The following is a 12,989-nucleotide window of genomic DNA, read 5'->3' as shown; positions in this document are numbered from 1 at the left end:
TCAGTTTATGTTGAGGTCTTTTCACCACACATTACCTGGGGATGCTTACTCAGGTCAAACTCTTCACCTCTCCTAAAAAGTCAAACAAGGATAAAACTGTGTTAAAGGAGTAGAGGTAAATTGTAGCCTGAGAAAACAGACAACATTTAGCGACGCCACCAATGGTTTCCTCGCGAAATGACGTCTGAGAAACGAGCGCAAAAATTCCATACTGATGACGTGTCACTATCCAGATCTGAGTAGTGCTTCTGATTGGTTGAGGCAAATTTCACATGCGGCACGACCAATCAGAAGCAGTACCCAGATCTGGGTAGTGATGCGTAACCAGAATGGAATTTCTGCACTCGATTCTCAGACGTAATTTCGCGGAGAAACCGTTGGTGGTGTCGCGAAATGTCGTCAGTTTTCTCAGGATAGGTATTAAACTTCTTGACTTGAATTACTGATATAGAATCCTCCTCTCTTGGCCTTTGGTTTATAGTAATCAGTGTACAGTATTTTACTGTAATTTTATGAGGTTTTAATCACACAACACATCCGCAGACTAAAATGACTAACAAGTCTGCAAGCAAGCTCTCCAGCGCACTCTGGTGGCAGGGCGAAATAGGAAGGAGACTAAGGAGAGCTTGAGATCAAGTCCCAGAAAAGAAAGACCACTTGAAAATTGTCAAGTTCTCAGTTCTATAGTCAGGTCGTTGAGGGTGCCAGATCAAGAGAGCAACATTGACTGGGAGAACGAGATATTTTAGACAAGATTTTTGCAAGCTTTGTGGCCTAACTTGAGCTCAAATTATTGTGCCTCCGAAAGTGTTTTGAAACGAGGAAGTTCTGAACAACTGATTGCATCTCTCGGACTAAAAATTCAATAGGAACACACCGAACTTGATTAATCTCCACCACGTAACGCGTGAAAGACGTAGGTTAGGGGGTGAGATGCTAAAATTTGACATTCCAAACTTTGACTATTGCAAGGAGCATCTGTGTGTGTTTTTCGTCCGTCCGGCCATCCTTCCAAACTTCTGTATGTATTTCTCACAATATTGTGTTGGACTTATGTTATATTAATGTTTGTTGAAAATATGTTTTGTCTTCTTTATTGAATTATTTCAAAATTGCCAGTTTTGACTTTTCGTACCTAGAAGTTCTTTTTTTTCAAAATTTTGCAATAGACTTATGTTATATTGTTTCGTAGAACAATTATATAATAATTAGATCCAGTTTTTGTAATCTCAGCGTTATCAACGTTGGCCTTTGATCTGGCTGATGATTATTGTGAATATCACAAAAACCTCATCAAAAAATGATGTTAACTATTATTAAAGGATATCAAAGTCATTAATTAACCATTAATTTTTAATTATCTACTTAAACGTTTATGAAAATTCTAAACTCATACTTGTTATTAATTATCAACTTACCCAACCGCTCTGATCTTGAAATTTTCTCTATCGAATTGTAATATCTCAACTTCCTATCAAATTAGCAAAATACACATAAACGTTTTCTTGAGTTTCTATCCAACATGAGTCTCACATTGTCTCGAGATTGAGCCAAAGTGCAAACAACTTCTGTCAAGTAGAAATAAGTAACAGGAACTTTTAAGTTAACAAACTTTCAGGGGCACACAACGTAGATTTTTGGAAAATATCTGTTCGGAAGACGATTTGAGATCTAGAATTTTCGGAATATTTGTTGTAAAATTTATTGCTTGCCTGCCTCTCCTAGGATTTTCGAACATCTCAAAAATGGTATTTTTACCCTAAAAAGGTCACCTAGAATTTTCGGGAGCCTTTTTTCTGGCTGAAATTTTCCAAAAGGTAGTTTTGATCACTATAATTTTCCGATCACTAGACTCTCAGCTAGCAAATCCGAACAGATGAAAACTTTTTAGGGGATAAAAATATGCCTATATCTACTGTTTAAATAACAATGCTATGTTTAAGTGGTTTTGAACTATACTCTCGTTGGGTCCCCCTGAAACCTTTACTAACACCCATAGTCAAATATTTCCCATATAGACTGAAGAAAACAGGATTAAAGAGACGGAAAATTCTATGGTTCTTGAAACTTCAATCCTACGATCTACGAATAGAGGCCCTCTTTAATGGAGAGGGAGATGGTAAGTCCATTTCTCATTTTGACAAGGGACTTCCTCTCTGTATTTCGGTGTGACTTCTGCTGCTTTGCAGTTGACATCACGGCAGCCATGTTGGTTATTGGGTGAATCTTTTGTTTTCTGTCTCGCGAAACTCAATCCTCGACTCGATTCTCGATAGGCTAAGCTTGTTCTCGATTTTATATCTGTTATACATGTAGTTACCCGGGGTACGGAAAACAAAGCGAAAACAATGAAGCATTAAGCAAGCAAGTTTCAAAAATGCGTCGAAATGCGCTTTCAAACTAGTTAACGATTTTACGTTAACGCAGAAAACGTGCGTGTTTTTTACGTGTCCGTTGAGCTCTGAGCTGTACTGTAAACTCTTTTAAATGCAAATTCTGGGAATTTTTTTTTCGTCAACCAACAGGGCCATCTCGTCTCGAGTTTGCAAACAAAGAAATTGCGCTTGTTTTTGTGGGCCATGTACATGTAGCAGCTGCTCGGAAGAGAAGTCACCAATGGTGCATTTCCCTAACCCCAAACTATACTAAAACAGTTGGAAGAATGACATGTCTTTGTTTCCTGCGACCAATTAGGAGCGGCTCCTACGCTACTCGTATTTGTTGCTGTCACAGTTTGTTTCAACCAATCACGGTATCGTTTGCTGCTGATGTATCTGTATCTGTGTTCCCCATTAGACCTTTACTCTAACAGGTTGTTTCTGAGGTAAGTGCTAACCAGTTTTCAGGTAACTGGACCAGGGAGATGCTCCCTTGTGACTAAAGATGACAACCACGACTGGAATGACTGGCGATGACTGTGATCACAAGGGGTGACTGGGATGACTGAAATGACTAGAGATAATTGAAGCTACTAGGGATGACTAAGATGATTAGGGATAACTGGAATGACCAGGGTGACTGGGATGATTGGGATGACTGGGAAGACTAGGGATACCTGGGATGATAAGGGATGACTAGGGATGACTAAGATGACTGGGATGACTAGGGAAGGGATGATCAGGGATCATTGGGATGATTAGGGATGACTAGACATGACTGGGATGACTAGGAATGACTTGGGATGACTGCAGGGATAAAAAGGGATGAATAGGGATGACTATGGATAACTTGGGATGACTAGGGATCACTAGAGATGACTGGGATGACTAGGGATGAGGGATAGCTGGGAGGAATCTGCATAAGTTCGATGACCAGGGATTACTAGGGATGACTAGGATGACTAGGGATGACTTGGATGACTAGGGATAACTGGGATGACTAGGGATAACTTGGATGAATAGGGATAACTGGGATGACTACGGATGACTAGGATGACAGGATGACTAGGAATGACTTGGGATGACTGGGATGAAAAGGGATGACTAGAGATGACTCCGGATAACTAGGGATGACTAGGGATAACTGGGACGAGTCTGGATGACTTTGATGACAAGGGATGACTAAGGAAGGCTGGGATGACAAGGGATGACTGGGATGATTTGGGATACCTAGGGATGACAGTGGCTTTCTCTTCCTGACTTACAGTAAATTTTTACTTTTGCTACAGCCTGAATACCTTTTCACACTAAACCAAAGTGTATAACAGGAACTATGTCATATGTGACGCTCCACTTATGAGATTGGAGGGCCAAAATCTCCGTTCTTATGTGTGAACAAATACCTATCTGGTATGATTTTTGCTGGCACAAAAGTTACCTTCATGTAGTACAGTGTGAATGCATAGCTCAAAGGATGATATTTATGACAAATTATCAGACAGTGTCATGAATGTCTTTTATTGCTATCTAACTGCTATCTAAGTGTCATGCATCCTTAACAGTTTTTCCGTTCACCATTCATCTAGTGTGAATATAGCCTGAGTCATTTGTTATGGCATGATGAAAGCTGAAATACCTCAAGCTTACCTTAACTATGAAGTATGGGTCAGCACACATCAAGAAGAGAAGTTCATCCAGAAAATGGAACAAGAGACCAAGCATGTCATCACCTGATAAAAGTCATATTATTTTTCTCAAATATTTAATAGTATTTATGACAGTTGTGAGGTTCATTCACAGTTATAGGAAATGAAGGGCTATAAACAAGAAAGTCCTTGTAATATCTGGAAATCTTCGAATGCATGGGCTCATTGTTATGCATTTATTTGAAGCATATGCGCACAAAGTACAATGACTATGTAATACTGACAGGCTTACGAGATAATTATATAACTGGATAAAAGATGACCGCATCTTGTTGTCCTCTAATCCACGACATAAGATTACACAAGAGATGATTAAGTACTGGGGCAACTTCAAAGGAAGATAAAAGTAAAATGGTTTACTTTCAATGGAAAATAGAAGAAAATACTTTTTAAAAAACAATCCGACAGATTATATGGGTTGAACGAAACATTATAATCTAACGATACCTTCTGCTGTAATTTCTTCTACCCTCACAATGTCAACTGTGCATAAATCTGTCATGTAGCCAAACATGGCTGTTGCTACCTTAACACAATATTAAAATGATGAGAAATTATTCTGTACATTAACTACAAAGTACCCAGGGGGGACTTCCTAGTAACAGGCTAATGGAGATGTGTTAAACTTAATGCACTAAGGCAATTGTTGCAATACACTTCAGAATGACCTAGTTCAAAGGCTTTACAAGGTAGATGCATAAACAAGTTTGGATCACAACAATCACATTTGCCCCCAAAAAGCTAAGATGCAGTATATAATAACTGGCCAGAGAATAGATTATAATGGGTTCTAAAGGGGTTCTGAGAAGCCAGCGGCACATACTGAGCAAAAAGTTGACTGAGGTAAGCCCTCCCCCTGCCAGATTAACTACTAAACAAAATGAATCAAAACAGAGGCTTAAAACGAGACATAGTATAAAACTGATCATGTATACAAACTAAAAAAAATTATACCTGTTCAAAGGCTTCCTTCAGATTGTCACCCCCTAATTAGTTCAAAGATGTCAACAGCAATTTATTTCGAATAAAGGAAATTATTTAACAATACTACAAAAAGTTGTTAGGAAATAAAGTGGGATCTACAAATGTATTTACTAGTGGCAAAATGAATTACAATAGAACTTGAGCTCGATCTCTGCAGTCATCAACTACAATTGTACAAATAATGCAACGTATCACTTCAGAGGAAAAAAAATGACTTTAACTGGGTAACATTATTACTAGTAACCCAGGACTTTGTGGCTCACAAATAAGGACAAGAAACAATAACTGAAATTAACATACCAGTAACATAATAATCAGTTGGATATTTGAAAAAGGAGATGCATGGGCGATACTGAGAATTATCATTCATATAACACAGAGGAAATATCCGCAATAGTAATTAACTTTTCATATACATGTACAATTTCCACATCTTCATAAAAGGATACAAGCATGGAGTCTGCCAAAAAAAATAAATTATAATAATTGATTAGTAATGATAATAACAATGATACTAATAACACAATTTTTATGTAAATTTTTGGGAGATAAAGAAGTTTTCAGTTAGTGTTGACAATATTATTTATTCCAAGTTGCATGTATCCTGCAGGGTGCCTCACAAATAAGCAGCAGTGGACTACACCACCTTTGATGAATCTTTGAATAAAAGTGATTGTTGCATAAATTTCTCCTATTAACAAATCTTGTAGTTTCCCAGGCTCTCCTTCCTAGGGACCATCTGTATCACAATATCACATCATGCAAGTCATTCCAGTGGATTTGATTGTGCTAGGGGTGGCTGGACTGATTTCCACTTGAGGGATTCTTATGGAAACCTCTCTGCTGTGCCTAGATTGTTTAGGCCCTTACTATGCTAACTTTTAAGGGACAAGTTCCTTAGCTCAGCAGTTGCTGGGGACGTGAGTGGTACTTACTGGACATCAGCTGTATGATCCAAATCTGTAGCGTTACAGACAAAAAGAAAAAAGGAGACAGAGATGAGTCTATTCAGCATTGGCTTTAATAGGGACTTATTGCAAATCACTATGGCAACATTCCTTACGGAGGTCATGGATATAGAGTCCTGGGGGGGGGTACGCTGCTGTAGCCCACCAAATTTCAACTTTAAGCAAGTTGTACCCAAACAGTAATTATGGGGTTTCCCACTCATTTGCTTTCGCTGTTAGTAAAAGGTAGGGAAGATGTAATTACTAGAAAACCAGAAGCGTCAAATAGTTTCTTGAGAAGTGAAAACAATCTGTGATAGGTTTTAAAACCTGTTGCTCTAAAAAATAGGGAAAAAGTTGAACTTTATACTCACGCAAGAGTGATTACAACACAAGACAGGTCTTCACGTTGTAGGATTTGACGCCACGGCAATTAAGGTCATTTCCAAACATACATGTACGCACTGCATTTATTGAGGGCTTTTTTACTTCCCGCTACTGTAGTAGAGGGCATCATAGTGATTTTGCTTAAAGTCCCTAGTATATGTATTACTACCTTTTATTATATAGACACGAGTGTTTTACTGGAAAATATACCACTCGTAAAATTCATAAAAACTACATCTGGGACCTGAATCTCACACGTGAGTTTATCAATGACATAATTTTGGTCATTTCCCTCTATTATTTTATTGATTTCTTCTTGTCTATAAAATATTTTTCGAGTGGCAAAAACAATATTTTACTCTCTCGCTGCGCTCGTTCGTAAAATATTGTTCTGCCACTCGAAAATAAAATTCATATCTTCGCGCCACCGTGTAATATCCTCTATGTACAGTATACATGCATTACTCTTAACAAAAAAGTAATGAATATAGAGAAAATTGTACACAATTGTACAAAATGAACCAGAAATGAAGGCTTCTTGGTTAAATTTTACCCTTGGTTTACATTATATTTTCCTTTGTTTTTGGGTATGGTTAATCATGATAATGAGTTTGAAACAAAACGATAAAAAAAATTTAAACCAAGAATAGAATTTCTGAACCACAAGACATGAATAAATTTATACATTAATTTGTGAAAACTGAAATGAAGATCCCGTGTTATAATAGTAGTCAGTTAGTACTGATCGATGTGAAAAACTAAACTGTATGTAGTGAAAGTAGTATTAACATTTCACTACTGTTCCTTTAATAGTAAATGCTTACACTCATATTTGACAGTTTTTTCTCCGCTTGCAGAACTTTCAGCCATGTTAAGGGACAAAAAGAGATTCCTACCGCGCAAAATGCAAACACCTTAAGCTGATGACTTCGATTTCACCACAATTTCATCACTTCTATCTCGTTCAACCGTCCGCCATACTGATTGCGCCTGCGATTATTTGGTACGTTAAGAGCATGCGCCTAAAAGCGTTACTTCGACCAAGATGGCGGCAGATTTGAGTGTCGTCAATGCTGTTGTTGTTATTCAGGTAAACAAAATAGAAACCATTGTCCCAAGACAACTTTGTGGATTACTAAGTTGTACAAGATTATCTAAATATTGTCTTGTTTTGTATGCCCATCAACAGGCACAAATTCGAGGATTCCTAGTTCGTAAAAAACTCCAAGAAGTCCGTAAGGAATTTGAAGAAGTTCTACAAGAGTTAGAAAGCGACGTAAAATTCGTGTGCTGGAAGAAAAAGGGTTTAGCGATGCCACTGGTAACTTCCGATCCCAAGTTATTTAAGAGCACAAATGATGAATCAAACGTTGTTAGCAGAGAAAATGACAATGAAATAACAAGGAAGGAGGGATGGCGTAGTTGTAGCAACGTCGACGAGACCGGTGGTCATTCACTTGGAAATGAAATATTAAATGAATTACATACCGATCAAGTTGAAAACCAGGAAATTATAGACCATGAAGGAACTATACTGGAAAGAACTTCAAGATCTGCAAGATGTGATAATGATTTTCGAAAGAACCTAGAATTTCTTCCGGAGAATGAGGTTGTCGAAATGGAAAGTGGAAGCGAAAAAAGGCCTCACCCTGCAGAGAAAAGTCTTGAGAGGCAAGAAAATTTAGGTGGTCATGAAGAATTCGAAGAGAGAGGATATGATTTTGGGGCTGATAGATTACCCCAAGAAAGAACATTGTATTCTTCTTCAGATATTCCTTTAAATGGCGCTATCAATCCTCTGTTGTCCAGTAACCAGGAGGTAAAGGGAAAAGAACATAACAATGGATCTAAAGCATCGCCCATGGATTTGGGGCAAAGGAGATCTTATCTGAGGGATCAGGCACTTCTCAGTGAAAGTTGGATGAGTGACAGATCATTTGGTAAGCTAACAAACAGCTGCTGTTTACAGTTATACAGTGTGGGACAGTGTTAATTTAAAACTTTTAGACAGATAAAAATAGATGGGGCTGTAAGGACTTTAGCCCATTTTTCACCAAAATTAAAAAAATTCTTTTTTGGTCATTGTACAGTGGAACCCTGTTAGTACAGACACCAACGGGACACACCATAGTGTAAGTATTAAGTGGATTAATTTTAGAGAAAATATATATTAAGCTTCTATTTTGTCGGGACAAACTGTCTGTTATATACGGTTGTCAGTATTAAGCTGGTGTCCGTACAGCAGGGGTTCACTGCACTGTTTATGTGGCATTTTTGTACATTATTATTATCAGTGACAAGAATGCTTTGTTTAAACCATAGAGGGGGGTACTCCAAATTTCACTTGAAATCCGAAGTAGCATCCCTGCCCCACCCCCCTCCCCCCCAACCCTTGGGCGTTTAAAAAGCTAATTTTGATGGTCTATTCCTCCAGCAAGGTTATGTATAAAATCCTACGCCAAACACATGTTATGATTTGGGAACAGGTTGATTTGCATTAATGAAGGTTGGGGAGATGGGGGGTGAGGTTAAGGGGCACTGCAAAACAGACAGTCTGGACGTTTTTCCACAGGCTTGCATCTCTGAACATGCTATAGATTAGCCTACATAGCAAGCATTAATTTGTTTTACCAGGGTGTTCATTAGGCATTGATCAGAGATCGGAGAATTCTCTGTTTTCAATGAAAAATTCTCCTGCTAACGTTCGGTTGCCTGTGACTATTTTTATTCAGATGAGGATTCTCTTTCAAAATATTTCTCTTGTAACATTACCCCTTTCCCCATACTCCTGCTTCTAGAATTCTTAATGAAAAGCCTGTTATACACTGTAGACATGCAATACATTGTTTTATTTCTGCCCATCAATCCGGTCTTGTACGTGTCTCTTGTCAGATCCAGTGGAAGATGACAAAACAACAGCATTTACCGACCTTCCCACTGATCCTGTTAAACTATGTGAACTTAGAGATCACATTGGAATGGAATTACTTTGGACAGAGCAAGCAATACAAAGTAGGAAAAAGGTAAGAGCCTAGACTCCTTTATTATCTACTACTACATGTTATTTTTCTTTACCAAGCTAAGCACGCTTCTAGTACAAGCATGTGGTAATAGTGAGATGCAAATGAGTCTCACCCAAAAACACGGAGCAGTAATATTTAGAATAAAAGTTTAGTGTACACTTTTAACAAGTGCGCTCTCACGAGAAGGTCATAATATTTCCTGACACGAACATTGAAACTTGATCCGTGATCACTGAGACATGAGACTCCATCCTCAAAAGTTTTGAGAATCGATAATCTACTCTCGAGAATCGAGTCTCAAGGATTGAGACACAAGTGACTGTCAACTTACCTTTAAGTGGTACTGTATGTATCATTCTAACTTTCGAATCTGTGGACAAAATCCTATCATAAGAACCTTTTTGTAGCAAAGGAACAGGAAACATTGAGGATCTCTTCAAATAGTACAGTGCAATCAATACAGTTCACATATATAACACGGCATCAATTTCAAATAAGCGCCTTCCAGGGTCGTTTGATGTAGTTTGACTGCATTGCATGACGGGAAGATGACAATTATCCTCCATTCATGTTATCATTCAAATGAAACTTCAGTGGCAGAACTTTTGCATCATAAGATTTAACAAAAAGGAATAAGGAATTCTTTTGGCAAGAAGGGTGGGTGAGGTGGGGGGGGGGGGGGGAATTTCCACTCTGGCCTCTGTTAAAAGTGAAAGAGAACTCTCCATTTCTCTCCTGGTTTACACTTTGTGCCAGTACCAGTGGTGTTTGTTGAGATTACTATGCATGACTGATTACTTGTTACGGTTGTTGTTTTCAGTACCTGAATTTAAAAAAGGACCTGTCACATCAAGAGTGTGGCTCTGATTGAACCATCACCTGGGACTCAGCAGCAGATTATGAACTTGGTTTTCCATTGGCTGTCAAGAGTTCTGGTATAAAAATTGTTAGATATTGCCGAACACCGTGCAGTGTGCAAACCTCTCATTGCGCACACCTGCCCAAGATGCACACCTCCCCTTATGGACAGTTGCATATTGTTCCCAAACTTTGTTCCTACAATTCCTTCCTCCATAATACAAATGAGATAACACCTACTACCCAAGCCATTTAGGGCTGCTGTTACACCAATGCATCAGTGAACCGGATATTTCTTTCCCAGAACAAATGACACTTAACAAGATATCTACATAATTTGCTGTAAAGTGTACAATACACAAAATGAAAAAAATTGAGATCAAAGTTTCCTATACCCCAACCTCTGCAGATCGAAGTTTCCTATTACCTGACCTCTGCATTTCATCCAGGCAATTTAAGGTGATTTGTAATGGACTCAAATGATGAAGCAAACTATCACTACTTTGTGTGTTTCTCAATCTATTCAAGGTTGCAGTTATTAGCACATGCTAATGACTACTAGTCAATGTAACCCCTATCCCCTCTCCACCAAACCAGGCATACATGATGATGTGCAGACCTCTTCTCTCATCCATGCATTTCTACATGTAGGTACCTACATGTATCATATACAGTGAAACCTCTATTGAGCGGACACCTTCGGGACCTTCCCAAATGTCCACTTAATAGAGGTTGTAAAAATTGTGCAATGTTTGTTAGCGATCAAAATTCAGCGTTTACTCTGTACTGTGATAAGGTTGCATGTTGTTAAAGAAGCTATCCAGAGTTCAAGTTCATTACCTACTTAAATTTGTTTGTAAATGTAACAACATTAACTGACTCCAGTCCGTATTTCAAGGACGTAATCCAATACTACGAGTGTCAATTCAGTCTGGTGTCTGCTTAATAGAGGTTTTTAACAATAGAAATTAACCAAATACACCTTATTTTAGTGTCTGCGTCCACTTAATAGAGGTGTCCGCTGAATAGAGGTTCGTTTTAAGGGAAATATAAGACGTTTATTTCAGGACCCGACTTTGCGTTCTCTTAATAGAGGTTGTCTGCTTAATTGGGGGTCCGCTTAATAGAGGTTTCGCTGTAATTATTCCATTTTTTTGTTCTTCTATTAGTTTTCCTTTTTAGGTTTAATGTGTAACCATATTACTTAAACCTCTCTGTTTGCAAAACTGTAACTTTGTTTATCTCTTTGTTTTTTTATTTTTATTTTGGCAAACTCTCTTTTTTGGAAATCTGTAAATATTTGTAGAATTTGTGAGACTGACCTGCCTTAATTTGTTAAAATACTTGCAGTTCAGTCAGATTGATTGTAAACAGTTATAATAAAAATTATAATAATATTAAACTTGATTGACTCTTTTCGCCACAGGGGCTTCGCAGGGAGGCTGGAGAGAGGGAAAAAAGAAAGCACACAGAGGACAACAGTAGGAAGGGGAAAGAGTTCAAGTGCCTTCCCATAGTTACCCCAGCATGGTTACTGCGATTTTTCCTGGGATACCAAGCAGGAGCCTCTGTAGAGAGGGTGGGGTCTTGGCTAGAGAGAGTGAGTTACATGTAAGGTTGCCGCCCTGGGGCAATACTTCAAAATGTGTTATTTCAGTGCCGGATCAAGACCTTGAGATAAGGGAGGGGCCCAGTCATCCAGACCCTTAGATGGGGGGCGGTCTCCCAAATCAATTTTTTCGGCCCTTTGGGCCTCAGTTTGGTCCAAAAATAAGGCAGGGCCAGGCCCTTCCCCTGGATCCACCACTGAATTTACAGTGAGCTGCTTCTGGTCCACAACAAAGAAGCTATAGAACCAAGTACACAACAAACGTAAGACCATACGGTCAACTCCCTTGATAGAAAACACCGTAGGGACCTCAAGTCAGTGTGAGTCAACTCTTACCTTGCGCTCACCCCACTATAACTCCCGGGGGGTACCCCCTTGTAAGGGCTTAATGGGGACGTGCGGCCAGCTAGGGTATGTTTTTCGGGATTTTTGTATTAAACACGGTATAGAGAACTAAAGTGTGACGTCATAAAAATGAAATTTCTGAAATTATGGGATTTGTCAGGATATTCTGAAAGAACAATGTCCAAGAGGCCTACTTGCCAAAAATGAGCATTTCGGGGCAAATTGTCTCTGAGATCGTAGCCCAGTTATGCTTAGAAAACTTCATACAAACCCTTCTAAATTTTTTTTTGGGTCGACCCAAAAAAAAATTAGAAGGGTTTGTATGGAGTTTTCCGAGTATAACTGGGCTTCTATCTCAGAGACAATTTGCCTCAAAATGTTCATTTTTAACAAGTAGGCCTCTTGGACATTGTTCTTTCAGAATATCCTGACAAATCCCATAATTTCAGAAATTTCATTTTTATGACGTCATCACTTTAGTACTCTATTGAGTTTATCATTTTTTGTCTTAATTTGGGTATCAAATTTGCGATTGCTAATGGATTAAATAAGAAAGAGTTTTCAATATTTATTGTCTTACACAGGGTATGGTTTCGGGTTAAATGTCTTAAACGGGGTATCAAAAATCGGAATTCAGTCTTAAACAGGGTAGGAAAATCAGCGATTTTTGTCTTAAACAGGGTCAGGGTATGAGGGGCCGGGTCGCACCTCCCCACTAGAGACTACAATCGTCTTTGTTCCTGTAGCCTGCT

At 38.6% G+C, this 12,989-nt stretch overlaps 2 protein-coding genes across 3 annotated transcripts in view; one reads left to right on the top strand and one right to left on the bottom strand.

Annotated features, from left to right (window-relative positions):
* LOC140945644 (protein archease-like) overlaps positions 1-7,387 on the bottom strand; it is an 8,962-nt gene extending 1,575 nt beyond the window's left edge. The window contains exons 1-8 of one of the 2 annotated variants that reach the window (XM_073394667.1): positions 7,227-7,387; positions 6,004-6,028; positions 5,518-5,528; positions 5,039-5,070; positions 4,532-4,610; positions 4,026-4,108; positions 1,419-1,471; positions 36-72 (exon numbers count right to left, since the gene is read on the bottom strand). In XM_073394667.1, coding sequence (XP_073250768.1) covers positions 36-72; positions 1,419-1,471; positions 4,026-4,108; positions 4,532-4,610; positions 5,039-5,070; positions 5,518-5,528; positions 6,004-6,028; positions 7,227-7,272 — 366 coding nt within the window. In that variant the 5' untranslated portion in view covers positions 7,273-7,387. Of the gene's footprint in view, positions 1-35; positions 73-1,418; positions 1,472-4,025; positions 4,109-4,531; positions 4,611-5,038; positions 5,071-5,368; positions 5,529-6,003; positions 6,029-7,226 lie in introns of both variants that reach the window. The other variant, XM_073394668.1, reaches the window with a different exon arrangement.
* A 55-nt stretch (positions 7,388-7,442) lies between these two features.
* Positions 7,443-10,891, top strand: LOC140945634 (uncharacterized). The gene is made up of 4 exons (XM_073394658.1): positions 7,443-7,492; positions 7,592-8,342; positions 9,295-9,425; positions 10,246-10,891. The coding sequence occupies exons 1-4, from the start codon at positions 7,448-7,450 to the stop codon at positions 10,294-10,296; spliced, it is 978 nt and encodes a 325-aa protein (XP_073250759.1). The 5' UTR covers positions 7,443-7,447; the 3' UTR covers positions 10,297-10,891.
* Positions 10,892-12,989: the final 2,098 nt, after the last annotated feature.

The sequence above is a fragment of the Porites lutea genome, chromosome 8, assembly GCF_958299795.1.
Source record: "Porites lutea chromosome 8, jaPorLute2.1, whole genome shotgun sequence".
NCBI lineage: Eukaryota > Metazoa > Cnidaria > Anthozoa > Scleractinia > Poritidae > Porites > Porites lutea.
The sequence above is the reverse complement of the archived record's forward strand: the minus strand, read 5'-3'. Positions and strand labels throughout refer to the sequence as shown.